The 27,494-nt window shown below is 40.7% G+C and overlaps 1 protein-coding gene across 3 annotated transcripts; it reads left to right on the top strand.

Moving 5' to 3' along the window:
- Eed (embryonic ectoderm development) lies at positions 1–27,102 on the top strand. 3 transcript variants are annotated; one of them, XM_087656530.1, is made up of 12 exons: positions 1–553; positions 3,679–3,831; positions 8,852–8,944; positions 9,980–10,045; positions 11,006–11,131; positions 11,773–11,854; positions 13,749–13,840; positions 16,842–16,975; positions 19,262–19,367; positions 25,507–25,576; positions 26,280–26,353; positions 26,711–27,046. In XM_087656530.1, exons 1-11 carry the CDS (start codon positions 440–442, stop codon positions 26,345–26,347), a joined length of 1,104 nt encoding a protein of 367 aa, XP_087512656.1. In that variant the 5' UTR covers positions 1–439; the 3' UTR covers positions 26,348–26,353; positions 26,711–27,046. The 3 variants fall into 3 exon arrangements, 2 of the variants coding, with proteins under 2 accessions (XP_087512656.1, NP_001099748.1); NM_001106278.2 differs by having other exon boundaries at positions 17–553; positions 25,507–25,665; positions 26,711–27,102; XR_015685395.1 differs by lacking the exon at positions 19,262–19,367 and having other exon boundaries at positions 25,507–25,665.
- Positions 27,103–27,494: the final 392 nt, after the last annotated feature.

The raw sequence follows: 27,494 nt of genomic DNA, 5'->3' as shown, positions 1-27,494 counted from the left end.
GATCGAAGGTTTGAGCCAATTGCGGACGAAACGTCTGGGCAAGGAAGGGGGTGAGGGAGCAGCCCTTTGAGTTCCGCCTCCTCTCTAGGCGCTGGTGGGGAAGGGGGACTAGGAAACCCTGCCCTCTGAGCCAGCAGGTCCGACGCCTCGGTGCAAAGTGCCGAGAGGGCGGCGGGAAAACCGCCCGCCGGGACCAGGGGACGGGAAGCAGCCAGGAAGCCGTACGGGAGGGCGCGCGCGCGCGCGCCCCTTTTTCAGCAGTGTGGCGGGGTCGCACGCACGCCCGCCTCGGCGGCTGGGCGCGATTTGCGACAGTGGGGGGAGCGGCGGCGGTGGCGGTGCCGGCAGCTTTGCGGCAGGCTCCGGCCGGGCGTGCTTGACGGCGGTGTGGCGGAGGCCCCGCCCGAGGCGGCAAGAACCTGGAGGGAGGCGGAGGAATATGTCTGAGAGGGAAGTGTCGACTGCGCCGGCGGGAACAGACATGCCGGCGGCCAAGAAGCAGAAGTTGAGCAGCGACGAGAACAGCAACCCGGACCTCTCGGGAGACGAGAATGTGAGTGCAGCCCCGCCTGTCCGGGACTGTGGAGTAGAAGTTTCAGGTTCTTTGGTAACTGCGGTCGGGGCGGGCGGGCTGCCGTGGGGGGAGGGAAAGGTGTCACCCCGCGCTTGGGAGAACGCAGGCGTGCGGGGAAATCCAGTTTGTCTGGGGCATTCGAGGTGGAACTGCGACTGATAGCAAGCAGAAAGTTGGCGAGGAGCGGATTAAAGGTCCTGAAGGTCTGCGAGGTCCGCTCAGATCATCCCTGCGTGGGAGAGGGAGTTTGTTCCTTTGGGGGACTTGACGGTGATTGCGAATCTGAGATTGTACTAGTTTAAAAGGCATGCTGGAGGTAAGAGATTCCGTTTTCCCAGAAAAGTTGGTAGGAGGGGTCCTCCTAAGGATTTGAGGGGTTGTGTCACTGTAAAGCACTACGGAATCTTAAGGATGGAAAGTATATAGATCTCTGGCTTGAGTTTATGTGACCGTGTGGTTATGTGTGCCCTTTTCCGTGGAAGTGCGGTGTTGTGGTCCTTAGTGTCGACTTTTCTGTAGTAGGAGCAGGATCGAGAAGATAGTGGAGGGGGAGCCACCTTTGATTAAGGCAAGTGAGGGAACAATTTGAAAGTTTTTGCTTAATGTAAAGGGATTGGGAGATTTCAGGCCACTGTGGTAAAGTCTGTATTTGAGCCAAGTGTGAAGATTAAGTGAAGTCATAGTGCTTAGAGAAATGCTGCCCCGTAAAAAATAATATGCAAGCGTTGTGAAAAGTACTAGACACGTGTTCTAATAATTACTTATATTATGATAGGGTAGGCTTTGGCCTTTCGCATAATTACTCAGAATTTAATGAAAATGTCAAATTTATTTATAATGAGGAAATTTGTCAGGGGAAAAAAATTAAATGGAAGTTCATTTTATTTTCCTAGACTCCTAAAGTACATTTTTTGATGGTTTCTAAAGCTTTCTGAGACCGAATGATTGGGTTAGCTTTGGTCCCTTCTAAAAGGGGCAAGACTGAACGTTTTGGTATGTGTGTCTTTGACAGATTATTGAACCCTTTGGGGTCCTCTCAGAATGAAAGGGTTCTTGTTTGTTTGTTTGTTTGAGTTAGAATCTCCCAGTGCAACACAGGCCCACCCTCACACCTGATAACCTTCTTACTTTACTCTCAGTACCTAGAATACATTCGTTCACCACCATGTCCTGCAGAATACTGTGGATATATAGATGAAGCATATAAGATTACAAACCAGACCAAGTGTAAAACTTTAAAATATATTTAACTTTTTAAAAAGGCCAGAGGCATAAAAGCTCATTTGTAAAGCACATGCCTGACATATAGGAGGCCCCAGGTTCTGTTCTCATCAAAAGATGTACTTCCCCCCTGTTGTATTTTATTTTATTTTTTTTTTTTAAGTTTTGTGACAGGGTCTCACTTTGTACTCTTGGCTAGCCTGGAATTCAGAGATCAGCATGCCCCTGCCCACTAAATGTTGTATCAAAGATTCGAGGCACAGCAACTGGTTCCCCATTTAGATGGAGTAATATATGTATTAACACAGTAAATTGCAGGTTCTGATTGATAGAAGTGATAGGCTGATTTTTCACGACCCGCAACAATTGTGATACAAGATAGATTTTTAACTGGAAAATCCAAAATCTGAACTTTTTGCATATAAGAAGAAACAGATAAATGTGATTTTTCTTTTTTTAAATCAGGATCCTGTTATTCCCATGCTGGCTAAGATCCTTCTGCCTCTGCCTCCCAATTGCTGGGGAAACAGATGCCTGGCTGAAAATGATTTCAATTTAGGAGTCCAATTTAAGCACAGTTTAAATTTCCATTAAAAGCTAATTGTACATTTACATCAAATTGCAGTTCGGTCACTTGTTAGTCACCTGCTTTGTGTCAGGTACTTCATTCCTTGGTTTTTTTGTTGGTTGGTTTTTTGTTTCGGAGTCTCATAGGCTGGCCTCAAACTCATGGCTATTCCCCTGCCTCAGCATTCCAAGTACTGGGATTGTAGGAGTGAGACACTATGACTAGCTTCATATCTATTTGGTGTTATGTTCTAGAATATTGTATTTTCTTAAAAGACATTTTATTTTTGACCAAGGTGAAGTTTGAAAAAGAACTAATGTTTTCTAAATGAATTAGTGGCTTTTAAATATCTTTTGACACGTCTATTTATTTTTAACCTATTTATTTTTTGTAATACAAAACCAACTTTAGGAAGCCGTAACTTAAGATCACAAAAGCAGTGCAGACTTCATGGGCTTTCGCTCTAACAGCTGTTAGACAAAATGGTTCCTCTGGAATGGATTTAGGGACTACTATTGCCCCAGGGTAATAGATGGAAGTTTTTGTATTCCAAAGAAGACTTAAGTATGGTTCTGAGCTGAAGAAGTTAGGAGACTTCTCTATTTTCTGCAGCTGTTTCTGTTTGGGCAGACTATAGTCTACAGAGTTCTGTCTGATATGCGCTCAAAGTTCAAATGTGTTTTCTAGTAGTATTCAAACTATGAGGCGAATTGCATTTACATATAGTATGGACCAAGGAGACTTCTTTAAAATTCTAAGTGGTTTATGTTATAAATAAGTAGACTTTGCATAACAGATGCTTTTCAAAACTATTGCTAATATAGGAAGTATTAACGTACTTCAATGGTCACATGCCCGTGCTTCAACCTGAGTAGCAGTCAGTAAATTATGAAGATGTGTAGGCCAGTCAGATTTATTGAATTATGTGCTAGTGAACTATTGAATCCTAGCAACTCTTTACCAGCAAGAGAGTAGTTAGTTTTTCCCACATTTCCTGTCTACTCTACGCATTTTCCACAGAGCTGTGTAGGAGTGAATGAGGCATTGTATTAGTGTAACTGGTGTAGACCAGTGCTTTACTTAAAGCCCAGATTGCTTCTGTCTTTCGTAGTAGTGTTTTTACTTTCTCTGCAGTGTAAGTTGTTCACAAGTATTCTAATGCATAACTGGATTTTATTCCCAACGCTCCCCAACTGTGCCAGGAGTACAAGTCCCACTTTTTGCACACTTTTAATTTAGCCATCTTATTAATGGTGAAGTTCCTTACTTTTAAATGTGCATCTGTTTTATGAAGTTCCTAACTTACTGCTCACAGGACGATGCTGTCAGTATCGAGAGTGGCACAAACACAGAACGCCCGGACACACCCACAAATACACCAAATGCACCAGGAAGGAAAAGCTGGGGAAAGGGAAAATGGAAGTCGAAGAAATGCAAATATTCTTTCAAATGTGTGAACAGCCTCAAGGTATGTACAGGAAGCTCTAGGCTGCAGACTTCTGGGGTACACATGAGATAGTTGATACTCTGAGGTCTAAAGTATTTTAAACTACTGTGTTTTAAAGGGATTTGTTTGTTTAAATTGTGTATTATAATCTGTCACATTTAGTCAAGTGAACTTTATCTTGTCCTTTACTTTAAATATTAATAGTGAGTATTGCAGTCTGTTGTTGGTTTATTTGTTGATCCAAATAAAGGACTTGAAGAAATGTTACTCTTCAGTAAACTATAACCAAAGCCACTTCTGACATCAGTTACCAAAAAAGAACTGAGGATGATCTGTTACCTTGACCCTAGCAAGCGTCAGCACATCTTAACTCTTACAGTTTTAAAGACATTCTAAACGTGGCTTATGATTGTCTTTTTACAAAACAATGTGACATTTTAAAACTTTTGGGTTTTGGGTCTAGCCACATGGCTCAGTGGGTGTTGCAGTAATTATTAAAAAAAAAGAATCTAACATCCCACACTAAGACCAGCACCGTAGGGCCACATGGCATTAGTGGGTACATTCATCTCAGTGGTGGCTGGTTCTAGGGCACCACACCATGCTACCCCCAGCTACTCTCTGGCCTAGGCAGTCTCTCTGCCCCCCCATTGCTAGCCACCCTCTCCTGGTTAGCCGGGAACTCTTTGGTCCCAGCAACCCAGTAAAACCAGGACTCTAGATATCCCAGCAACTGCTGGCCTATCAAGGCTCCCTTGCCTCGGACTCTGCCCACACTCCCAGCAACCGCCCCTGGTCCCAACATCGCCTACCCTCCCGGCTACCCTCTCTCTTCCTTCTTGTAGCTCTCTGCTGCTGCTCTGTTTACATTCCCAGCATCCGCCCCCTAATAGTTACCAAATAAACTCCCAACATCTTGTTAAAATCAAGACTCAAAAAGTTTATAATTTAGCAATCAGATTTATATGTTAAATTCTCAGTCTACAATACGTCCACACAATAAACCCAGAGCTAATTGAATAATGACATAAACTGCCCACCTAAATAAGATGAATTGACCTATAAAAATCCATCCCCTAAGAAATATTCATAACTACCTGTGGCCATTTTGCTGCCAAGTCTAACAACCGAAGTTTAATTCTTGGAACCCAGATAGTGGATCAAGAGAATTGATTCCTGAAGTCATTCTCTGATTGCCATGTGTCTGGTAGGAACACACACACACACACACACACACCCCTACTTATGTACGTACGTAAGCAGGCCTTTATGCACGCACGTACACTATTTTATTTTTATGTTATGGACATTGGTATTTTGCCCGCATGTATGTCTGTATGAGAGAGTTCCTGCAGGTGTCAGATTGGGAAGCAAACTATACGAAGAGATGAGAATGAACACGTGGTACAGACTGACTTGGTTGTCTTGGACCAGACTGAAGGGATCAGGGAGTCTAACGCCAGGTGGTTTTATTGTAGGCATATTCAAACAGGAGAATTCAGGTAACAACAATTCCAGGAACATAGCAAAAGTTAAGGTATGACTCCATAGAAACTCTTTCACAAAGTATTATGTGACCATGAGGGTGGATTCTGTAGTTAAAAGACCTAGAATCTAATGTGGTCTCTGACAGTGTAGATGTCAGCAGGCCATAAAGTACATGTGACATCCGTTATGGGTGATTATTTAGGAAAGAAAGAGTCTAATCATTCTAGGGAATCAGGGTGAGGTGCCCCTACTGAGAACCAGATAGCCAAGGTCACCAGGTCTTAACAACCCCCCACTCTCTGCTTTCTGGATTGGAGAGACACACCTACCTAATTAGCATTCCTGGTTCTCTTGGTGCTTATCTGAGTAAAAGGCCCCTGTGTCCTCTATAGTGTGGTTGCTGGGAATTGAACCCAGGTTCTCTGGAAGAGCAGACACTGCTCTTAACTAACCACTGAGCCATCTTTCCAGCCCCAAATCAATGTGGTTTCTGTTTTTTTAAGCCAGTGTTACACAGACCAGACTGGCCTTGAACTCACAGAGCTCTCCCTGTCTGCCTCCTGAGTGCTGAGATTAAAAGGCATACTCCACCGATGCCAGCAATGTATTTTTGTAAGATGGGGTCTCCCTGAGTAACTCAGGCTTCTCTCAAACTAGTCACAGCTCAGTCTTCTGTGTATTGTGACTAGGTGTGAGTGCTGTACCCAGTTTAATAATGTAAATATGCAAGATTTAGAGGGAAACAAGGAGTTGGAGTTAATTATTGTATTCTCAGCAGTATTTTTATTAATTTGTAAAAAACAGACTACTATCGGTAAGGACTTTTGGTGTTTACTTTGAATAGTTTCTATATCCATTTATTGTTTTCTAAATTTTGTGAGCGTTTTTCCCTTGAGGAAATATATGCATACTTATATATGTTATATATATATTTAATATATATTCTTTCCTACAGATGTAAGTTTAACTTTGTGAGAAAAACTTTGAGTGGGAATTAATATCTATGATATAGGGGTTGGGGATTTGGCTCAGTGGTAGAGCGCTTGCCTAGGAAGCGCAAGGCCCTGGGTTCGGTCCCTAGCTCCGGAAAAAAAAAATATCTATGATATGATAATTTAAAAGTTTACCCCCCCAAAAAAAACCCCAATAAATCTACTAATAAACTAAATCTACTCAATAAACAGGCAATGAAATGAAGACACATTTTAAAAGATGAAGTAGGACCGTCCAGATGATTCAGTGGGTAAAGGCACTGGCCACATATCACTGGACACCTAATATCATCCTCAGAACCCGCATTAAAAACCAACTTCATAAGTTTCCTCTGACCTCTGGGGTCTATTTTCCCTCCCCAACACCCATACACGTGCACAATAATACTGAATTGTTATAAGAACCGTGAAGTACTGTTGGTGAGTAGACAAATGAAAATGTTCACCGTCTTAGCAACCAGGGATATGTGAATCTAAATGACACAGACTCTGTCTCTCCCCTGTCAGAGTAGTTTTTGTTTTTTAAGACAGCTGTAATGCTGGGGGCAGGGGATTCCTGTACACTCTGGGTGGGGATGTAAAATCCTACAGCCACACTGCAAGTCAGTGTGGGGTTCTTAGACACTGTAAGTACAGCTGCCATAGGACCTTGCCACGCCATGTCTACACACCGTAGAGGAACTTTCCACATTTGTGACCATTCACAGTAACCAAGGCAGGCCAGCTTGGGTGCCCATCAACAGCTGAGTCGGAGAGATGTAGATTCAGAGAGGGATTTGATTCAGCCATGCAGGATGAAGGTTTAGAAGGGAATCAACTTGGGAAGAAGGAAACTAATGACGATAGAGGGTAGTGCCTAAATTCAGTTAAAAGTTCATGATATGTAGGGAAAATGTCATAAAACTCACCGCTTCTACACTAAAGTACCTTAAAAAGAAACTGAAAACCTTTTCTCAATATAATTTTAGATAAACTCTTAGCAAAACATAAGAAACTGGCATTTTCCAGTTTGGAGCGTTAAGTGCTCAGTACAGTTAACTGTACCCTATAAAAGGTGAAAACTTTCCCTTAATACATTAAGAAGTGGTGTCCATTACAGTCTGTTGGTGTTTACTTATATTAACTTACTGGCTTTACATTCTGTCTCTAGAAGATGTTTTATTGATTTGTGTAAGTATGTGTTTGGGCGTGTCTTCCATAGGGGTACAGGCACGAGGCAGTGGAGGGTTGTGTTCCCCTGGCACTGTTCCAGGCTGTTGTGAACCCCCTCTTCCCCACTACAAACACAGGGTACCAGAGCTGGAGCAGGGTCCTCTGCAAAACTCCTGAGTCATCTCTTTAACTCTGGATGATGTTGTTAAGTGCCTTTTAAATAGTTCCAAAGCTGAAGCCCTGGGTTTTCAAGAGATAAGAAAATAAAAGCTAGAAGACATTAAAAGTACTTTAAAGTGAACTTAGAAGTCAGTGTTAAATAGCAGGAAAGTGCAGTAAAGCCCTAGATCTGAACTGCAACTTGGGAAACTAACGTGAACGACAACCCTGTGGTGCTTGTCTACCACATTGTCTCTGTGTAACCACCTCACAGATCGCCCTCCCCATGCGTATCTGCAGTCTGAGTCTCCACTGTTCAGAGTCTTGATCTTTCCTCTGATAATCCAAGTCCAAGGTTATTTAAAGATTACTCAAGATAAATTTGTTTGAATAGCCACTGACTAATAAAAGCAGTGGCAGGGATGGATGTGATGTGCCCTACTTTCTTTTCCAAGGGAAAACTTAAGCCTAATACAATCCAAAGCCATTTGTTAGTCTGTTATATGAGAGAAATAACCGTGTCCTCTGGCTCAAGAACTTAAAATATATCTACCAAAAGTTGTCAGTTTATCATGATTTAGAACATGAAGGTTGGGTTTAAAAGGGCAGGCAGTCCAGATTGTTTTCAGAACACATAGATGCTTCCTAACTTGTGATGTAAGTCTTTGGTAGAAAGCATTCACATATTTGAAGATCTGGAAGCTTTATAGTGTTACAGTTAATGTCAGAAGTCAGTGTGTGTATGATATGTAGCTTAGTCAGTGTTCTGTTGCTGTGAGGAGACACCATAACCACCACACCTCTTGTAAAAGAAAGCGTTTAGGTGGGCCTGGCTTACGTCTGCAGAGGTTCAGCTCTTATCACCATGGCTGGAAGCAAGGCTGGCAGACGTGATACTGGAGAGATAGCTGAGAGTTCCTTGTTTGGGTCTACAGGCAGGAGGAAGAGAGACACTGGGTCCGGCAAGAACTTTTGAAACCTCAAGGCCCACCCTAGCTAAACACTGCCATCAACCAGGTGGCACCTACCCCAACAAGGCCGCACCTCCGCATCCTATCAAATAGTGCCACTTCCTAAGCATTCAAATACATGAGCCTATAAGGGCCAGTCTTAGTCGGACCACCACAGCATGTAAGCTAGTGGATGTGCTGAATAAGGGGGCAGAAAGAAGGTTAAGTAAAGCTTAGTTCACTAATGGTTTTTGTTTTTAAAAATACGTTAAAATTTTCTTTTTTGTGGTTATTTTATAGGAAGATCACAACCAGCCATTGTTTGGAGTTCAGTTTAACTGGCACAGTAAAGAAGGAGATCCTCTGGTGTTTGCAACTGTGGGAAGCAACAGAGTGAGTGTTGGGGGGCAGGGCGGCAATAGTGATTCGTTTGCATCTGTTACAGTTAGAGTGTTAAAATGGAGTGATTTTAAAATAAGTTCTGGATACTGGGTTAACAGCATGATTCTTCTGTGTAAGAAGGAAACTTTGAGAAGTGATCAGGGTTAAAACTAATGACTAGAGACTAAGACTAATGACTGACTTTATATTTGTTATGAAGCAGATTTTCTAGTTCTCTTTGTAAATATTTTGAGTCTGTGGGCTGCCTGCATGTTTATCTGTGCACCATGTGCATGCGGTACTCACGGAGGCCATGAGGGTATCAGATCCCCTGGAGTTGGTTACAGTGGATTATTAGCCATGTAGATGTTGGAACAGAATCTTCTGGAAGAATAAATATTTTAACCCTAAACTATCTCTCTGGCCCCAGAACTTTGTCATCTAAAAAAAAAGGTATAATTAATTGTTCTATACCAAGCATAAATCCAATAGATTTAAGTAATAGTTTAAAAATATTAATTATAGGGGTTGGGGATTTAGCTCAGTGGTAGAGCGCTTGCCTAGCAAGCACAAGGCCCTGAGTTCGGTCCCCAGCTCCGAAAAAAAGAAAAGAAAAAAATATTAATTATACATAAAATCATAAAAACTTGTACATATTTACGGGGTATCAGTGATGTTTCAGTACATGGATTCTTTATGTGAGGTTCTTTAGTTCATTATTTCATGTTACCAAGATGCTTACTTACAAATTTAAAAGAGGATAAATCATAATTATTTTTAAAGTTTTAGACTTTAACTCAGTTTGAAAAAGTTGTGATCATGTGGATGAAATGTATATTTAAGTGTTTGGAAATAGAAATTATTACTAGACTCTTAAATATAGTCTAGTATTACATAAGATGTGCAAGGATTTGTAAGACTTTGATAAGGATACAGAGCTCTTTAAAGCAGTTTCTGTAATGTTGTTAAGTTATAATTGCAACTAGAATGATTAAGAGATAAAGAGAATGCTTCTCTGAGATGACATGCATGCTTTTGTTTCTTTAGGTAACCTTATATGAATGCCATTCTCAAGGGGAAATACGGTTATTGCAGTCCTATGTAGATGCTGATGTATCCTTTTCGAAGTGTTTTTATATCTCTGGTTTAAGACTGGGGGATCCTGGCATGTACCTGATGTTGAATTTGCTGGAAGGTGATGTGTATGAGGAGGATGTGCTATGGGTGGGGGCAGGATGAGGGAAGCAGGCATTGGAAATCCATGATAGAGATGATTAACAGAGACCGACTAAACCTCGTGCTTGTTCGGCCATGCTTGGAGTCTTACAGTGTTACTGCAGTTTCAGTGCTTACCTGGAAGTCCTCCTAAGGATCTGATCAACAGAGCCAAGATGGAAAAAATAAGTGTGTGTAGTTAAGGAAATAAAATATTGAAAAGTCAGTTATGAAGAAAAGAAAGGTCTTAAAAGCAAAAATATTAGTTCACGGGGATTTTAAAAAGCTGAGTGATAAGTTTCTTCCAGATCCACTGGAAGGAATATGACAAGTGAGGAATGAGTGAGTGGTTCCCATGATAGGAAGGTTCACAGCATATCAGGACGGGGCAGCAAGGCAAGCCTGCAGGCTTGCCCCCTAGTTTTGTAAATAAAGCGTTATTGAAGAGCAGCCATGCTTATGGGTTGAACTGCTGTGTTTTCTGGCTGATTGGGAACTACAGCAGTAGATAGAGCAATTCTGCAGGCAGCCACAAAGAAGTGTGGTGGGGTGAGGGGCAAAGAAGCTCAGGCAGTATGGATTTTAGCCTAAAAGTGCCGCTGTGGATATGTGATTTTTTTGAGAATAGGAGTAGCTTGCTGAGTAGCCCTAGCCGGCCTTTAATGTAAGAACATCCTCCTGCTTCTGTTTTTTGAATGTGAGGACACCTGGCTATCAATATGCAAATTTCATGTAAAGAAAAATGAGCACTTAAATATCCAAACCTTTACCAGTTGTTTGGAAGGTTCCATTTATTGCAAACATTAAGTCATCTATTTTTTCAAAATAAATTATGTTTCTTAACTGGAATTTTCTCAGGCAGATGAAAACTTTTACACTTGTGCATGGACCTATGATAGCAACACCAGCCACCCTCTGCTAGCAGTTGCTGGATCTAGAGGCATAATAAGAATAATTAATCCTATAACAATGCAGTGTATAAAGGTGCGTCTTCTGTTCAAATTGTAGATAATGCTACTTTTGAATACACACCTGGTAAAACTTGGTAAAGTGTCTTTACGATGAGTGCAGTCATTCATCATGTGGGTCTTGAGGATCCAATGCCGTTTTCTGGCATGGCAGCCAGCACCTTTACCTCTGCGCCATCTAGCCAGCCCCCTTGCTTTATTTAGACTAGTCCTTCGGAGTCCCTGTAACAGGTAGGTAATTGATTAGTCTTCCTCCCTTGCTTGTGGGCTCCAGAGCAGCCTGTAAGGAACAGGAAGGGAGAGCCAAGGAAGCTAATATTAATAGGAAGGCAGGTTTTAGGCATTGCTGATTTTAACCCTGGGGTCATTGACATCTTACACAATGCTATTAGTTAGCCTTGGCTAACTGGCACCATTTTCCTTCTATAAGTTTGCTGGGTGATTTCAGTATGTAGCCAAGGTTGAGTGTGAACTACTTGAAGTGAAATCTTTTGTTTTGGGGACAGAGGGCAGCAGAACTGGACACTGACTTCAGCCTTGATTGTGCTAGGCTTTGGTCTGCCACTAGTTGCGTCCCAGCCTTCTGTTTCTCTTAAGGTCTATGAAAAATAACTATTGGCTTTTGAGGTGAAATGAAATGTTTTAAATTTATCATAGCACTATGTTGGCCATGGGAATGCTATCAATGAGCTGAAATTCCACCCACGAGACCCAAACCTTCTCCTGTCAGTAAGTAAAGGTAAGCTCACAAGAAACAAATGGTCAGTTTGTTTTGGAATAATTGTTTGAAAGTGACAGGTTATGTTCTGAAGATAAATAATTATAAGAAAAAATGGCTTTAGTAGGGAAAAAAGCCTTTATTAACATCTCATAAACCAAGACTTCAAAAACAGGCCTCTGCCTGTTGGTGTCAGACACAGTGGGGGTATTGTGATAAGTCTCTTCGATAATCATAATGTTAAAGGAATGTCACATGTAAAATAAGAGGCTGATGAGGTAGGTGACACTAGATAAAGCCTGACATCCTCAGAGCCCATGTATATGTAAGTGGAAGGAGAGAACTACCTCCACAGAGCTGACCTCTGACCTCCACATACATGCCACACGACACCCCAGGACAAATCCCCCTCCCCAAAAAACAGTAAAGGAAGCACTGCAGCAAATAAGCATACTTTTATTTTTAAAAGCTTTTGTTTTTGAATCCCTATAAATTTCCTTTAAATATACCCTGCCTGGTTTTTGTTTTTTGAGACGATTTCTTATTGTGTATAACAGAGTAGCCACAAAGCCACAGAGAACCTCAGATCCGCCTTTCCTGTGCTGAGTTAAGGTGTGAGCCACTGCTCCTGCTTCCTTCCTTGAACGGCTACGTTCCCTGGCAAGAAAGCATGGCATTGCTCCTTGTGCCTGTTTACCTGGACTTACTAGATAAACTTTTCAACTTCTGGGTTTTTTGTTTGTTTGTTTTATTTAAATATGTATCAATGTTCCACCTACATGGACATCAGTGTTCTGCACTACATGGGTACCTGGTACTCAGGAAGTCTGGAAGAGAGTTGGGTCCCATGAATTAGAGTTACAGTTACTTGCCATGTTGGTCCTGAGTCCTGGGAAGATCAGCCAGTGTTCTTAACTGCCGAGCCATTTCTCCAGTTCCTCTCTGCTCTTTTTAACTACTTCTGGGCTTTCTAAAACTCATTAGCTTCCTTTTTTCTACACTTTATTTGCCTCGTCTCTTTAATTTTAAGTATGTACTTTAAAAATAATTTCCGGGCTGGAGAGATGGCTCAGCGGTTAAGAGCACTGACTGCTCTTCCAGAGGTCCTGAGTTCAATTCCCAGCAACCACATGGTGGCTCACAACCATCTGTAATAGAATCTGATGCCTTCTTCTGGTGTATCTGAAGACACACCCTAATAAATAAAAATAAGATTTCTAAAAATAATTTCCTTTATTATTTTTAATTAATGGTAGGTGTATATGGTTACACGTGGGTATGTGCATGTAAGGGCAGATCCCTATAGAGTCTAGAGACATTAGATACTCTGGTGCTGGAAATAGAGACCACTGTGAACCACTAGTTACAAATGCTGGGAACTGAACTTTGATCCTCTGGTAAATCAGCAGCTGCTCTTCTTGCTGAGTTACCTCTTCTCTCTCTACCATATTTTTGTTGTTTATAGAGGGACAGGATCTCCCTTTCTAGCCCAGATTAACCTTGAAATCAAGGCAGTCCTCTAGCTCAGACACCCACCCTCACCCCTTAGTCCCTTAGGGCTAAGATTATAGGTATGAGGTGAGGAGGATTTTGCCTTTTTATTTCAGTGCTGAAGCTTGAAGCCCAGGCCTTGGGGATGCTAGGTGAGTGCTCTGAGCACCATCCTCAACGTCTGCCGCAGTTTTCATTCATTTATGTGTTTGTTTTTGAGGCAGTCTCAGTGTGTAGCTTGGAACTTACTTAACATTAATAATTTTTACATGTGATGTATTTTAAGTTGTTATATATCATGAATGATATTCTTAGTTTCATTGTACATAATCTAAATTTTCATGGCTTTTACATATAAACTTTACTGAAAGTTTGCAGTAGATGAGTGATAAAAATTTATCTTAACTTTCTGTGTTTACATTAGATCATGCTTTACGATTATGGAATATCCAAACAGACACTCTTGTGGCAATATTCGGAGGTGTGGAAGGGCACAGAGATGAAGTGCTGAGTGCTGTAAGTTGAATCTGGGGTAATGACCTTTGGTTTACATAGAGTGAATGTTTCCCATTGAACTTTTCTCTTCATAGGCAAGCATGTCTCCTCATGCAGCCTAGCCTGGCAGGCAGTCATTTCATCCATTCAACATAAAGATGTTGAACTACACACAAAGGGGTAGAGCAAGTGGGCCTCTGTCAGTTTCAGTCTTTCAAAATGACTCGGATGAGTGGAAGAATATGTCAGTCATTCTCTTTGTAGATTTGGTGGTGGTGGGGGTGGTGGTGGTGGTGGTGGGGTGGTGGTCTAGGTCTAGACCCAACTTTTTTCTTTTTAATTCAGAGTCACCAATTGAATTTTCCTTGTTCTTATTATTAAAGAACAAGTTTTTCTAATTATCCATAAGTTTTGTTTGAAGTAGAAATAAGTGGTTGACTTTGAGGAATTCTTCTGATGTGATTACCCTATATTTTCCAGTGCCTCTTCCCTGGGTAGTAAGCAAGACCAACAGTTTATGGCTTAAAAAAAATGTTGTTTGTGCTTTGGAAACAAGGTTTCACTGTAGGCCTGCTGGCCTGGGACTTGCTGTGTAGACCAGATTGACATCTGACTCACACATAGCCTGCCTCTGCTTCCCGAGTGATGAGAACAGAGCCTGGGCCACTCGTTCTGCCTGCCCTCCCTCCCTCCCACTTCTTTCTTACATGTCTTTATTGTGTATATATGTATGACTAGGTAGATGTACACTTGCCAAAAAAAACTTGCCATTTTGTGATCACAGGACAGCTTGCTGGAGTCTCTTTTCTGTTTCTGCCAGGGAAAAAACCAAACTTTGGTCTTTATTTAGGCTTGGTAACAGGCCCCTTAATGGGGAGCCATCTCACTGTCCTGATAATGGTAGAGATAATCCTGTACTGTCTTTTTGCTGATACATTGTAATCAGGGACCTGTCAGCTTTAGGCCATGTTCAAGTTTTTAACATTGTGGCCTTTGCCTGGTAACTCATTTGATTGATTGATTGATTTTAATTTTTTTTAGTTTTGTTTCTCTTCAGTGTTTTTCCTAATTTAACTTCTTAAAGCTGAATCACTTTGAACCATATATGGAGGTGCCAAAATGTTGCATTCGTTGAGAATCAAGGCTACCTAATGCTACTGTATCAGCTTGCATAGTTCTAGAAGTCCTGGTATCATTCTACACCAGGCTTTGTATGGAATCAAGCAAGAGAAGTCTGACTCAGAGGGGCTGGAGCGATGGCTCAGCAGTTAAGAGCTCTGGCTGCTCTTCCAGAGGACCTGGGTTCAGTACTCCAGTTGCAGAGCATTGGTGTCCTCCTCTGTCCTCAATGGGCTCTGCTCACATGTGGTACAGACACACATGCAAAACACCAATAAACAGAAATGAATGAATCTTTAAGAATTTTTTTTAAAGCTAACACAGAGCCATAGATTCTTAAGGATATTTTGTTGTTGATAATGAAGTGATTAGAAATAGTAGCAAGTAGATTGATGAAATCAGTAAACACCAAAGCTAATGTTTTGGTAAAATGGTTTCAGGTTGAGTCGCTGCAGAATACCTAGGTTGTAAGATACCCTCCTGGCTAGAACTGTCTACCCTTGCACCTGTGCTCTTCCTGTCTGAGACAGGGTCTCTCCAAAACGCTGTTGCCCTGGAATACCCTCTGTAGGCCAGGCTGGCCTCAGACTCACAGAAATCCACCTGCCTCTGCCTCCAGGGTGCTAAGGTTAAAGGTGTGCACCACTGTGCCGGATATTGTGGCTTACTGAGACTTAAATCTTCAGCAGGAGAGACTCCATCCCTTTTGTCTATGAAAAGGGAGAAAGTATGTGAGCATTTTGTGAACTCTTTGAGTGCTTGGTACTCAATTAAGAGCATATCTGGACTGTGTTCACCTGCGAAATGACATTGTAATTACATAATATTTGTTATGCATTAGAAATTAGTAAGCATTATAAAATGGTATTTTATACTTGTAATCCCATGGGATGCTGATATAAGAGGATTCTGAGTTCAAGGCCAGTCAAAAAAGAAAAACTAAAATCCTCTTAGACTTTTACTCATTTAAAAAGTGAACCCTAAAAACAATATAGACTTGAATGTTTTGAAATAAAGTACATGGGAGTGGGCAGCACTGATGGCATGGCCTCACAGGTACAGGTCCTTGCTGTACAATCTGGAGCCTTACGTGCAGTCCCTGGAGGAAGTAGAGAGTGAGTCTGGCCAGTTGTCCTCCAACCTCTGAGCATGGGTGCCACCTTCCCCAAACACATACAACAAATATATTTTTTTGTTTAATTTGTTGCTTTTTTAAATGTGATATTTTATTATATATCTTGCTTATATTCACCCCTATCCTCAGCTTCTCTCACAGCCTTCCCTACCTTTCTCTCTTCCTCCCTCCCTTTCTTCCTCTCCACACCCAGTCCAGTTTGCGTTAGCTAGTCATGGGGCCTGCCCTGAAGTGAGGTAAATGTGCCCGGAGTCACGCCACTCAAAACCTGACTCCTCTCCCAGAAGCAGTCAGATGCCAGCTCCTCCATTAGGAGAGGGCCTTCATGTCCTCCTCCTCATCTCTGTGCTGAGATTTAGTCAAGTACATTTAGTGAATGTAATTTTAAGTGGTACAAGAAAACGTATGATCTAACAGTTGAAGGACTCGTGTCTTTTATAAATTGGAGTTGGACAAGAAAAGTAATATATAACTGTGTAGCTTTTCTGTGTCAAAATGATTATTTCAACATCTGATTACCTTTAAATTTAAGGAAGCTATTTAAATATAGTTGTATAAATAAACTTCTATTTTGTACTCTAGTGATGACAGATTAAAATTTTGAACAGAATATGTCTGTGACTTGTGCTGTGCTGAGGTGACGCCCGGAATGTGCTTAGTATTCCGGATTGAAATGTCGTGCTCATGGTACTGGGCACCAGGTGAAAACTGGAAAGGAGCGTTTGAGGCTATAAATTACTTATTTGCACTTTTCTGCTTTATTCCTAGGATTATGATCTTTTGGGTGAAAAAATAATGTCCTGTGGTATGGATCACTCTCTTAAACTGTGGAGAATCAACTCAAAGAGAATGATGAATGCGATTAAGGAATCTTACGATTATAACCCAAACAAAACTAACAGGTGACAGTTAGGCCGTGTGTATTGAGTAGATGTGCTATCCTTCTCCAGGGCTGTGAAGCAATTCCCGCTGCTGCTTTAGTAGCCCTCCTTTTAATATCTGTAACTTTAGGTCAGGTAGCTGCTACCAGATCTTTCAAACGGAAATGCTTACTTAAATTTTTTAAGTCTTTGAATTGTTTTCATCTTGTTTATTGGCACATTTCAGTTACTTTAATGTGTGTGTGCATGCTCTTAACTCATGTTAGAGGTATAAAAGTTTTAAATCACCTGAACCTACTGTGGGATAGAGAAGGGAAAAGGCATAATAGTAAATTCTAATTCAATTTAATAAACTATAGTCTCAAACTGGTTTCTAGCTATGGAATGGTTTCTAGTTCCTGATAATAAAATACTGTCCTACTAGGCGTGTTGATAAACACCTTTAACCCCAGCACTGAGGAGGCAGAAGCAAGGACATTTCTGTCATTTGGAAAATTGGATGCTACCCTAGTCTACAGAGCAAGTTTCAGGCCACTTAGGGATTCAAATATAGTAAGGCCTCTGGGTAGGTGGGTGGGTGGGTGGGTGGATGGATGGATGGATGGATGGATGGATGGATGGATGGATGGATAGATAGATAGATAGATAGATAGATAGATAGATAGATAGATAGATATTTAGATAAATGCTGATATTTTCTTGTAAATGCTTCCTTCATCAAATAGAGAAAATTCAAATTGTGGAGTATCCCATAGTAGCACGGTGAAGAGTCTGTGTTACTGAGGTGCTTCACTTGTTCCTCGTGTGAAGTGCTTTGGGGCTTAGTGTAACTGCCTTCTTAGTACTTGGTTGTCAGAGAGACTTTCACTATAAATGTGTACGTGTGTTGTGCTTTCACTGTAAGCATTATATGTTTAAATATGTTAACTTTGCATTTTTATTTTAGCAAAGAGTTTATTTTCAGGTTTCCAAATAAGGTTATTAATAGGTTGTTTTTACTTTTGCAAGCTTTAGTAAACATTGGCCTACATTTACTGACTTAGAATTAGTACAACTTTTAATTTCAACCTTTCAACATCAGGTGCAATGGAAAATTTATGTTTTAAAATAGGTGTTAGATCTCTGAAATATAAATTACATTTCACAGAGTTGCCCTGGTCTTTTTGAAAGGGCCTTAGCTAGTAATATATGCATTTGGCTAAAAAGCAACTGAGATTGTAACAGTCATGAATTCGTGTCAGCATGGCTTGGTGGGATGGATAAGAGCACTTGCTGTAAAGGCAGAAAGACCTGAGTTCAGATCCACAGCACCTGTGTAAAAGCCTGGTGTGGTTGTGATTTGCCTATAAACCCAGTGTTGGAATGAAGCTTGCTATCCGGGTGGTGTAAGAACCCAGCTTTAAGTTCAGTGAAAGACCTTTCTTCAAAAACAAGGTGAAGGTCAAGATAGGGACATGCCTGAGATTCTCCTTTGACCTCTGCGTGCACATTCATGCACCCATGTGTACACATGGGGGTTTTTTGGTTGTTGTTTTGTTTTTGTATTGATAGCATCTTACCATCTTAACAGGAGATCCTAGACTTTGAATTGCAGAGAGTTTGAGATGATAAGCTTGACCTGGGTTTTTATATGTGAGGGAAAAGGAAAACATGATTGCCTGGGATCATTATCCAATCACAGTTCAATAATTAACATAAAGTGAATCACAGGGGTGGGATGTGACTCTAGTTAAACACTTATCCAGCAAGGGGATGGTTGTGGTTGTAGCCCCCTTAACAAAGACAGACATAGAATCACTTGCGAGACTAGAATTTGCCATTTCCAGAATATCTTGTTTATTTTCTCACAAATATATTTTAGCAAAAATGGAGGTTGGAGGACAACTTTAGTCATTTGTCATCTTCCTCCTTTATATGGGTTCCTGACTCTGAGCTCAGGTCAGTCTTGTGTGGCAAGTGCTGTTACCATCTCAACTACCCCAAACTTAAAATCCTGAGTTTAAAAAGGAAAGGAAAACATTATATTGGAAAACTGATAATGAAAGAAAATACAAGTGAAAAATGGATACATTAGCTCTAAGGAACAGGTTGACCGACAGAAGTCAGTGGTCATATTCTATGTTGTGGAGTTTTAAAAACTGAACTGGAAGATGAAGCTCAGCAGGCAGAGTGCTCCCTGATTTGTGTGAAGCCCTAGGTTTGGTCCTGACTGAGTACCACAGAGTTTATAAATCCCAAACTGAAAAAACAGTACAATCCTACTACACTTTCTTTCTTTTAACTTTTACATTTCCATTCTTCCTTCAGGCCATTTATTTCCCAGAAAATCCACTTTCCTGATTTTTCTACCAGAGACATACATAGGAATTATGTTGATTGTGTACGATGGTTAGGCGATTTGATACTTTCCAAGGTACGGAATACTATATAAGCTGTACTTGCATTGTGTGTGTGTGTGTGTGTGTGTGTGTGTGTGTGTGTGTGTGTGTGTGTGTGAACTCTTTATAAATTTATAAAACTTATAATATCAATAGCAGATAATAAACTTTTAAAGTCTTATATTTTGGTAATTTGCAGACATTTTTAAGGAAAGAAGTTTGCTAGATGTTCTTTACACTCTAGTGAAAAAAGAAGCAAGCTTAGAAGTTTCAACCATCTGGGAACCAGTGATGTTGAAAATATAATTAAATCCAATAGGAATGTTTTTGTGTTTCTTTTAGTAAATCCTTATTTGCAAGAACAGGTGGCTGGAGTCAATTGACTTACAGGCTATAGTTTGCCCTACCTTGTTGGTGAATGTAGATACACAATCCTGTCACCATGGATTCCACATCTTCTAATTCAATCTATGAGTGATCAGAAGTATCTGAACAAAAGAATTGCATCTGGACCGAGCGTGTACAATGAGCTTCTCTTGTCATTGACTAAATAATACAACTATAGTATACACATGTGTTGCATTGGTCTCATGAATGTAGTCATGACTGAAAATATGTGGGAGGATGTGCACATACGAAGCTATGTCAGGAAGGCACTTGAACCTGTAGCCTTCGGTGTTTGCAGCCAGTTCTTGTGTCTTGCTTTGTTTAGTTTGTCTTTTTCCAAGTGATCATCTAGAGGGGTGATTGGTGATATTAACTGAATATTTAGGGTTGTTAGCGGGAGAGAGTCCTGCCTGGCTTCTTGATGTTAATATCAAGGGGTCTGATTTCCCCCCCTTTTTATTTCCTTTGGGTTTAAATTTATTGTCATTGGTTTCATTTCCCCCTCCTTAAACTCTTTGTCTTGAGATAGACTACAGGAAGTTTTAAAGATAGTGCAAAGAAGTCCAGCGTTACATCACCCACTTTGTATTTTCTGTGTATGTCTGTTTTGCCTGCATGGATGCATGGATGTCTGTGTACCATGTGTGTGTGTCTCAGTTGTGTATCCTCAGAAGCCAGAAGAGGGTATTGGGTGACCTGGAACTAGAACTAAAAATCAGTAGTTACACTGTTGTGCTCTTAAAGCCTAGGCAGTGAATGTTGGTATGTTGTGGTTTTAGTGCCTTGTTGTGTTATCATGCCACCATTCTCAAGCTTCATTACAGTTAATTTAACACCATATTCTTGGCTGTGTTTGTTTCTGGTTGGAGCTATAGCACTCTCGCAGATGAACAGTTGTGTACAGGATTTTTTGTTTCTCTGGGATAATGGTTAAGTTTTTAAGAGTCTACCAAACTATCTTCCAGAGTGCCATTTTACACTCTCCCCAGCAGTGTATGCACAGTCCGGTGTGTCTGTATCATGGATATCATTTAGTGTTACCATTATTTTTATTGTCCAATAGATGTGCAGTGAAACCTCATCGTGGTCTTGATTTGCATTCACTGCTAGTATTGCTGTTGAATATCTTTCATTGCTTATTGACCATCTGTATTAGGGTTCTCTAGAGGAACAGAACTTACAGAACGAATGAATGTGTGTGTGAATGAATATATATCATATATATGGGGTTTATTGGAATGGCTTTAGGCTATGCTCTAGTTAACCCAACAGTGGCTGCCTATGGTTGAAAGATCCAAGAATCCAGTAGTTGTTTAGTACACAAGGCTAAATACCTCAGGCTAGATACACAACTTCAAAGAACGCCAGTGAAGGAATGGACTTGATACCAAGAGCAAGCAAGCAGTGTGCATCCTACTTCTTTGTCCTTTATGTGGACTCTTAGCAAAGGTGTCACCCAGACTAAAGATGGTCTTCCCACCTCAAAGATTCAAATTAGGAGTCTTTCTACTTCAGATGATCTGAGAGAGAAAAAACTCCCTCACACGTGTGCCCAGCATTTAGGGTTTAGTTAATTGCAGATGGTCAGGCTGACAAATATAGCGTCACACCATCCACATCCTTTTTGGGGATATTTCTTTGAATCTTTAGCTGGTTTTCTAATGGATTAAGTTTTTTGTTTGTTTTTATTGTTGAATTTTGAGTGTTCTTTATATATTCTAAATATGCATCTCTGTCAGAAACATAAAAATCTTTTCTCCCAGCCAGTGGCTAATCCGTTTCATGTCCCTGTTGGTGACTTTGACTAAGGAAGTGGCTTTTTTTTTTTTTTAAAACGTGTGTGTGTGTGTGTGTGTGTGTGTGTGTGTGTGTGTGTGTGTGTGTGTGTGTACAAGTGGAACTTAGAGGGCAGTTTTGGGGAATCAGTTCTCACCATGTAGTTTTCAAGGATAGAACTTGGGTCATCAGACTTAGTGGCAAGTACCTTTTTACCCATGGAACCATTGTGCTAGTGCCAGAAAATGTTTAGTTTTTATTAAATATAATTTGAATTTTTTAAAGAAAACCTTTTTATGAGTTTTCCACCGAACCCCACATTGTAAGGATTTCTTTCTTCCTTCCTCCCTCCCTCCTTCCCTTCCTTCCTTTCTGTAAGGATTTCTTTTGTTTGTTCGTTTGTTTTTTGAGAGAAGGTTTCTTTGTGTAGCCCTGGCTGTCCTGGAACTCACTATGTAGACCAGGCTGGCCTTGGATAACTCTACTGCTTTCTGCATCCCGAGGCCTGGGGTTAAAGAAATTCGTTGGGTAGTGCAGGCAGTCCTCAAACTCAGCAGGCCTCCTGAGTGCTGGGACCGCAGGTGTGAGTCACTGCATCCAGCTCATTTTTGTTCTCCTTTCCGACCATTGGCTTTGGTTGGGTATTAAATGACTGAGACTGAATCTAAGCAAGTGCTCTACCACCCAGCTACATCCTCAATCCTTTACGTGGACCATATCTTGTTAAACCCTTTCTGCCAGTTTATATTATTAGCCACCCAAAAAGCTGTACATTAAATCTGTTTTATTTTCTTTATCCAATCCATCTCTTAAGTTTGCCCCTGGACTTCCTATATAGGTTATTTGAACTTTCATTTTGTTCATTTTGTTTTGGGCTATTATTTTCCTTCTCCTCCTCCTCTTTTTTCTCCTCCTCTTTCTCTTTTTAGTTCTTTTTGTTGAGACAGGGTGTCTCACCATCTACCCACGCCAGCCTTAAATTTGCTGTAGCCCAGGATCACTTCAAACTGGTTCTCCTTAATCTCCCAAGTATAGAAATTATGGAACACTTTGTAGAATCCCCTCTTTATTTATGTACAGCTTGTTTGGCTAACTTTTTATTAATGTGTATGTGTGTCTGTGCATGCAGCACTCGTGTGCCATTGCACTGTGTGGGGTCAGAATATACCTTCGGGATCTTTTCTCTTTTTGTGTGGAGTCTGGGCATTGCACTCAGCTTGTGAGGCTTGTGCATTGAGGACTTTACCTGTGGTGCCATCTTGCTGGCCCATGTGTAGCGTGGTTATAGGTATTTCTTGGTGTAGCCTCTTTAGCAGTTGCTTTGCTTTAGATGTCATATGTTGTATATGCAGCTTTTCAGGCCACCATATGTTGGCGTATTGGTAATCAAAGGAAGTATAGGACCTTTCCTTGTCGTTGCTTTGTCCCCAGCTTAGGATCTAATTGTCTAAAGTGTTTCACTTACATTTGAGAACCGCATTGGATAGTGTATTTTTTGCAGTGAAATATAATTAGGAAAGTGAACATTTCCCACACTTCCCTTTGCTTTTTGGTTTTCCCTTCCTAATCTCAGGCTGCCATCCTAAGCCATTTCCTTTTTGTCCAGGAAACTTCCTGCAGCCATTCATTAGAGGTCTACTAGTGACAGATTCTCTTGTTCATTCTTCATTTTTCTCTTTACTCTAGAAGAATACATTTATTAAATACATATGTCTTGCTTTACAATGCCACTCCTCCCCCAATAGTTGAAAAATATCTGCCGTTTCTCTGGCCTGCATGGCTTCTAATGTGGAATAGTCTGTCTTTAAATCCCTACCCCCTTCTGTATAACTATTTTTCTGTCCTAACTGCTCTCAAAGTTTTTCTTTCAGTTCTCAAATTGAATTGGACTCTAAGTTTGAGGTTTGAGTGTGATTTGGCTAGATGGGACTTTCTTTGATTTAACTTATTTGTAGTTCATTGATCTGGAATCTGTAGTAGAATTATATACTAGAGAAATATTTTGTCTCATACTTTGAACTATAACACTAATGACACTGTTTTCTTCCCTCATTTTGAGACACCAATTCTCATTATTATATTAACATATTAGATATTTTTGACACACACATTGCTGGCCATTTTATCCATACTCTAGTGCTGGGATTTTTGTCACAGATTTTGTGTGTGGCCCCTGAAATGACTCTCTTCCTCTAATATTCTATTGGGTTGTCTTGATTGTTGATTCTCCTCTTTTCTCTGTTGAGCCCATCAATTAAGTTTCCATTGTGATCACTGCATTGGTGCTGGGACAGAATGCCTGGCAAAGGCAATCTAAGAGTTTATTTTAGCTCCAGTTTGATGGACAGCTTCATGGCATGGAAGCCCTGGCAGAAAGGAGTGTGAGGCAGCTAGTCGTGTGCATCCTCATTCAGAAACAAAGCAGTGAACTAATTCTGCTGCCCGTACTCTGCTTTTTATTCAGTCCAGGATTCCAGCCTGTGGATTAGGTCCCCACATACTAGGAGGGTCTTCCCACCTCAGGCACTTAATCTAGAAAACCTCTCGAAGAAATGTGAGAGTTTTTGTTTCCATAATGATTCTTAAGTCCCACAAAGTAAGTTGGTAGTCAAGATTAGGTATCACAGTTACAATTTTACTGGGGCTTGAATGTTTCAGTATTAGACTCTGGAAACTTCCTTTTTGCCATTCACCTAGTCATTTGGCTTGTTTGTTTCTTCCTTTGTCATTTGAGGGATATCAATCCCAGGGCCTCCCCTGCTAGACAAGCACTCTTCCACTAAGCTAGCCCTCGGATCTTGGGATCCTTCCTTGTTAGCAGTCTTTCTTATCTTAGTTGTTGAAGGGCACAATTCAGGACTAACTTGCAAGTTGCCAGGTGAAGATGGTAATTCAGACTTTCCACTGGACTTCAGCTGATACCACCTTAAAGGAGATGAGGGCGATTCCTTATCACTGCTTACCTAGTGACTTCTACTGCCTCTGGGGAGATAGTCTGTTGTACTCTAAACCTCTGGGTCATTGCCAGTCCTCTAATACTACAGGCCAAAGAGTTAGCACATTACTACAAAGGGTGAAGAGAGTCCAGAATGTACTTGTTAGGACCTGAGGAGCAGTTTCTTAAGAGCAGGTTCAAATGTCATTTAGCATTAGAATTTTTAGTTCTGAAGAAGGTAGAGAAGAACTTTGCTCTTCCCATTCCTATCTTTCTGTGGCATTGTGGTCAAACTGTTTAAATGCATAGACCCCTATCGGCTGCCATCTGTGATTGGATAGGCTTCCCTGAAAAACTCTAGGGGCAGGATTGTTAATCTGGGTACTGTTGAGGTTGGCCAGGCCTGGAGGAGAGGTTGTTTAGAGGTTGTTTCTGTTGGCTAGAGGCCAGAAACAGTGCCAAAAATTTGGTAGTGTAGACCACTGGCTAAGACAGTGATTGGATAGTGACCACAAGGAGGTTGTTTTAAGTAGCAGTGTCTAAAGACACAATGTTCCAGGGTTAGGGAATGTGTAATGTCATGACCTGTCAGACCCTATCCCCACATCGTATCTTGAGCCACTTTATATCCTGTGGTCCTTTGAGTGAACTAATCAATTTCCTATGATATCATCTAAGCATCTTCTATTTGGTGTCCACACTGTGTATAAAGCCTCAGTAGTTAACAAGGTACATTGTTATGTGTAGATTGGCAAACAGGAACTATGAGCCAATGGCCAGATTTTAAAAGCCTTCTAATTTTCTATAGCATTCCTCAAGTCTCTGGGTGCCAACATACCTGAGGTTGAACTTAGTTTGTTCTGGAAGAGAAATTCACTGTTTCAAGAAGCATGATTCTTTTGAGTTGTTTAATTCTATTGCTAGTCAGATTTCTTGTCCTCAGGTGTAAACTTTGACTTGCTAAACAGTTTCTAGCCTTGGGAGGCAGGCTTTCTGGGCTATACTAAAACAGTAACAGTTTTATTTTTATTTTTTTAAATTCAGTTCTAACTATGTGTCTCTTGTTTCTCTTTTAGTCTTGTGAAAATGCCATTGTATGCTGGAAACCTGGCAAAATGGAGGATGATATAGATAAAATTAAACCTAGTGAGTCTAATGTGACTATTCTTGGGCGATTTGATTACAGCCAGTGTGACATTTGGTACATGAGGTTTTCTATGGATTTCTGGCAAAAGGTAGCACATAATTTTACATTTGGAATTGTCTTCTGAAACACTATGATTCTAGCCTTTCCTGCCCTGTCTTCCTCCTCATCCTCTCACGTTGGTTGTACCGATGCTGTGACTTGCTTTGGCTACCTACCTGGGCACTACACATTATCTGCAGTGGAAGGGGCAGTTAGGTGACAGCAATGTTACTTTCTGTTCCTGAGATACAGTGTTTTAATGTGTTTATCATACACAGCTTTTCTTATAGGAAAACAGAAAAATCAGCATAACTCTATTTAAAGTGTTAAAGGAATCTGCTACTGCAGATTGGCTGAGCATTCTCTAACAGAACTTTGGAAGAGCATCTCACTCTGTAACTCTGTTAAGGCAGAAGAAAAGTACCACACTCGTAGTAAAACTAACTAAGGCCACCCATGAATTATCTTAGAGCTTTATTCTTTTCAAGATTCCAGGGAAATATTAATTATTTGTACTTTTTCTTATAAATCAGTAACATAGAAAAATTAGTCAGATGGGCCATCAAGGCTGGAGCTTAGGTTTCTCTAAGCAAGGAAGCTGACCTAGGATACCTTAGAGCCTAGCGCTTTGTTAATTTTATATTTTCAATTCTGTTTACACAGATGCTTGCATTGGGCAATCAGGTTGGCAAACTGTATGTTTGGGATTTAGAAGTAGAAGATCCTCATAAAGCCAAGTAAGTATAGAAATTTCTAAAATGTTCTAAATTGTAGCCTTCTTAAGCCATCCTTAATCATTGATTTTTGTGGTGCTGGCAGTCAAACTCAGGGCCTTCCTCCTAGACAAGTACATTACCACTGAGCTGTTACCACTGTACCATTACCACTGTGTCATAGCCTAATTTCAATTTTGTAATATTTTGGTATAACTGTTATTTATACTGTGGTGATAAGATAAATATACCAAACAAGGTGAAATTGGAGAATGAATTCTTAATGAAGATAGGCTGGTTTTAAACTGCACCTTTTCTCTTTCACTCTTTAAGGTAAATGCCATTCTATGTGCTGTTTAACTCTTGTCATGTTTCCCCTAGATGCACAACACTGACCCATCATAAATGTGGCGCTGCTATTCGACAAACCAGTTTTAGCAGGGATAGCAGCATCCTCATAGCTGTCTGCGATGATGCCAGCATTTGGCGTTGGGATCGACTTCGATAAACTATTTTTCCCTAGTAAAAATTAGAATATGTTGTCTGTGTAAAATAGAATTAATGTATCTTGCTAGCAAAGGGACTAGAGCATTTAGACTTGTCTTTCAGCATCCGATCAGGCTGAGCTGAATGTAGTGGTGTTTACATTGTTTACATTCTTTGTACTGTCTTCCTGCTCAGACTTTACTGCTTTTAATAAAAATTTATTTTTGTAAAGCTGTGTTATTTTTATTGTGATGGAAACAAACTGGAAGAAATAAAGTTATACCATATCTTCTTGTAATGTTTACTTTAACTAGAGAAAGCTATTTACTATGAAGTCTTAAGTGTAAATTGTATACCTAAATGTATTAGGGTTCTCTAGAGTCACAGAATTTATGGGTGGTCTCTATATAGTAAGGGAATTTGTTGATGACTTACAGTCTGTAGTCCAACTCCCCAACAGTGGTGAAGTCCAAGGATCTAGCAGTGGCTCAGTCCTACAAGGCAGGCAGGCAAAGAAGAGAGGATCTTCTTTCTTCCAATGTCCTTATGTTGGTTTCCAGCAGAAGGTGTATCCCACCACACCCGGATCTGGGACTTGCTTTGTCCCAGATGACCTTGAACTCAGAGATCCCCTTGCCCTAGTCTCCTCAGATTCATAGCCACTTTGCCTCAAGATCTC

Source organism: Rattus norvegicus, chromosome 1 (genome assembly GCF_021556685.1).
Source record: "Rattus norvegicus strain SHRSP/BbbUtx chromosome 1, alternate assembly SHRSP_T2T, whole genome shotgun sequence".
Classification (NCBI taxonomy): Eukaryota; Metazoa; Chordata; class Mammalia; order Rodentia; family Muridae; genus Rattus; species Rattus norvegicus.
Note: the sequence above shows the minus strand (reverse complement) of the source record. Positions and strands in the feature narration are given on the sequence as shown.

Bases quoted from the DNA above. Each gene is read 5' to 3' on its own strand.
- Eed (NM_001106278.2), top strand. From the start codon at position 440: ATGTCTGAGAGGGAAGTGTCGACTGCGCCGGCGGGAACAGACATGCCG. The intron at 11,855-13,748 runs GTAAGCTCACAA...TGTTTACATTAG, and splicing joins TCTCCTGTCAGTAAGTAAAG to ATCATGCTTTACGATTATGG. The intron at 19,368-25,506 runs GTACGGAATACT...TTTCTCTTTTAG, and splicing joins GCGATTTGATACTTTCCAAG to TCTTGTGAAAATGCCATTGT.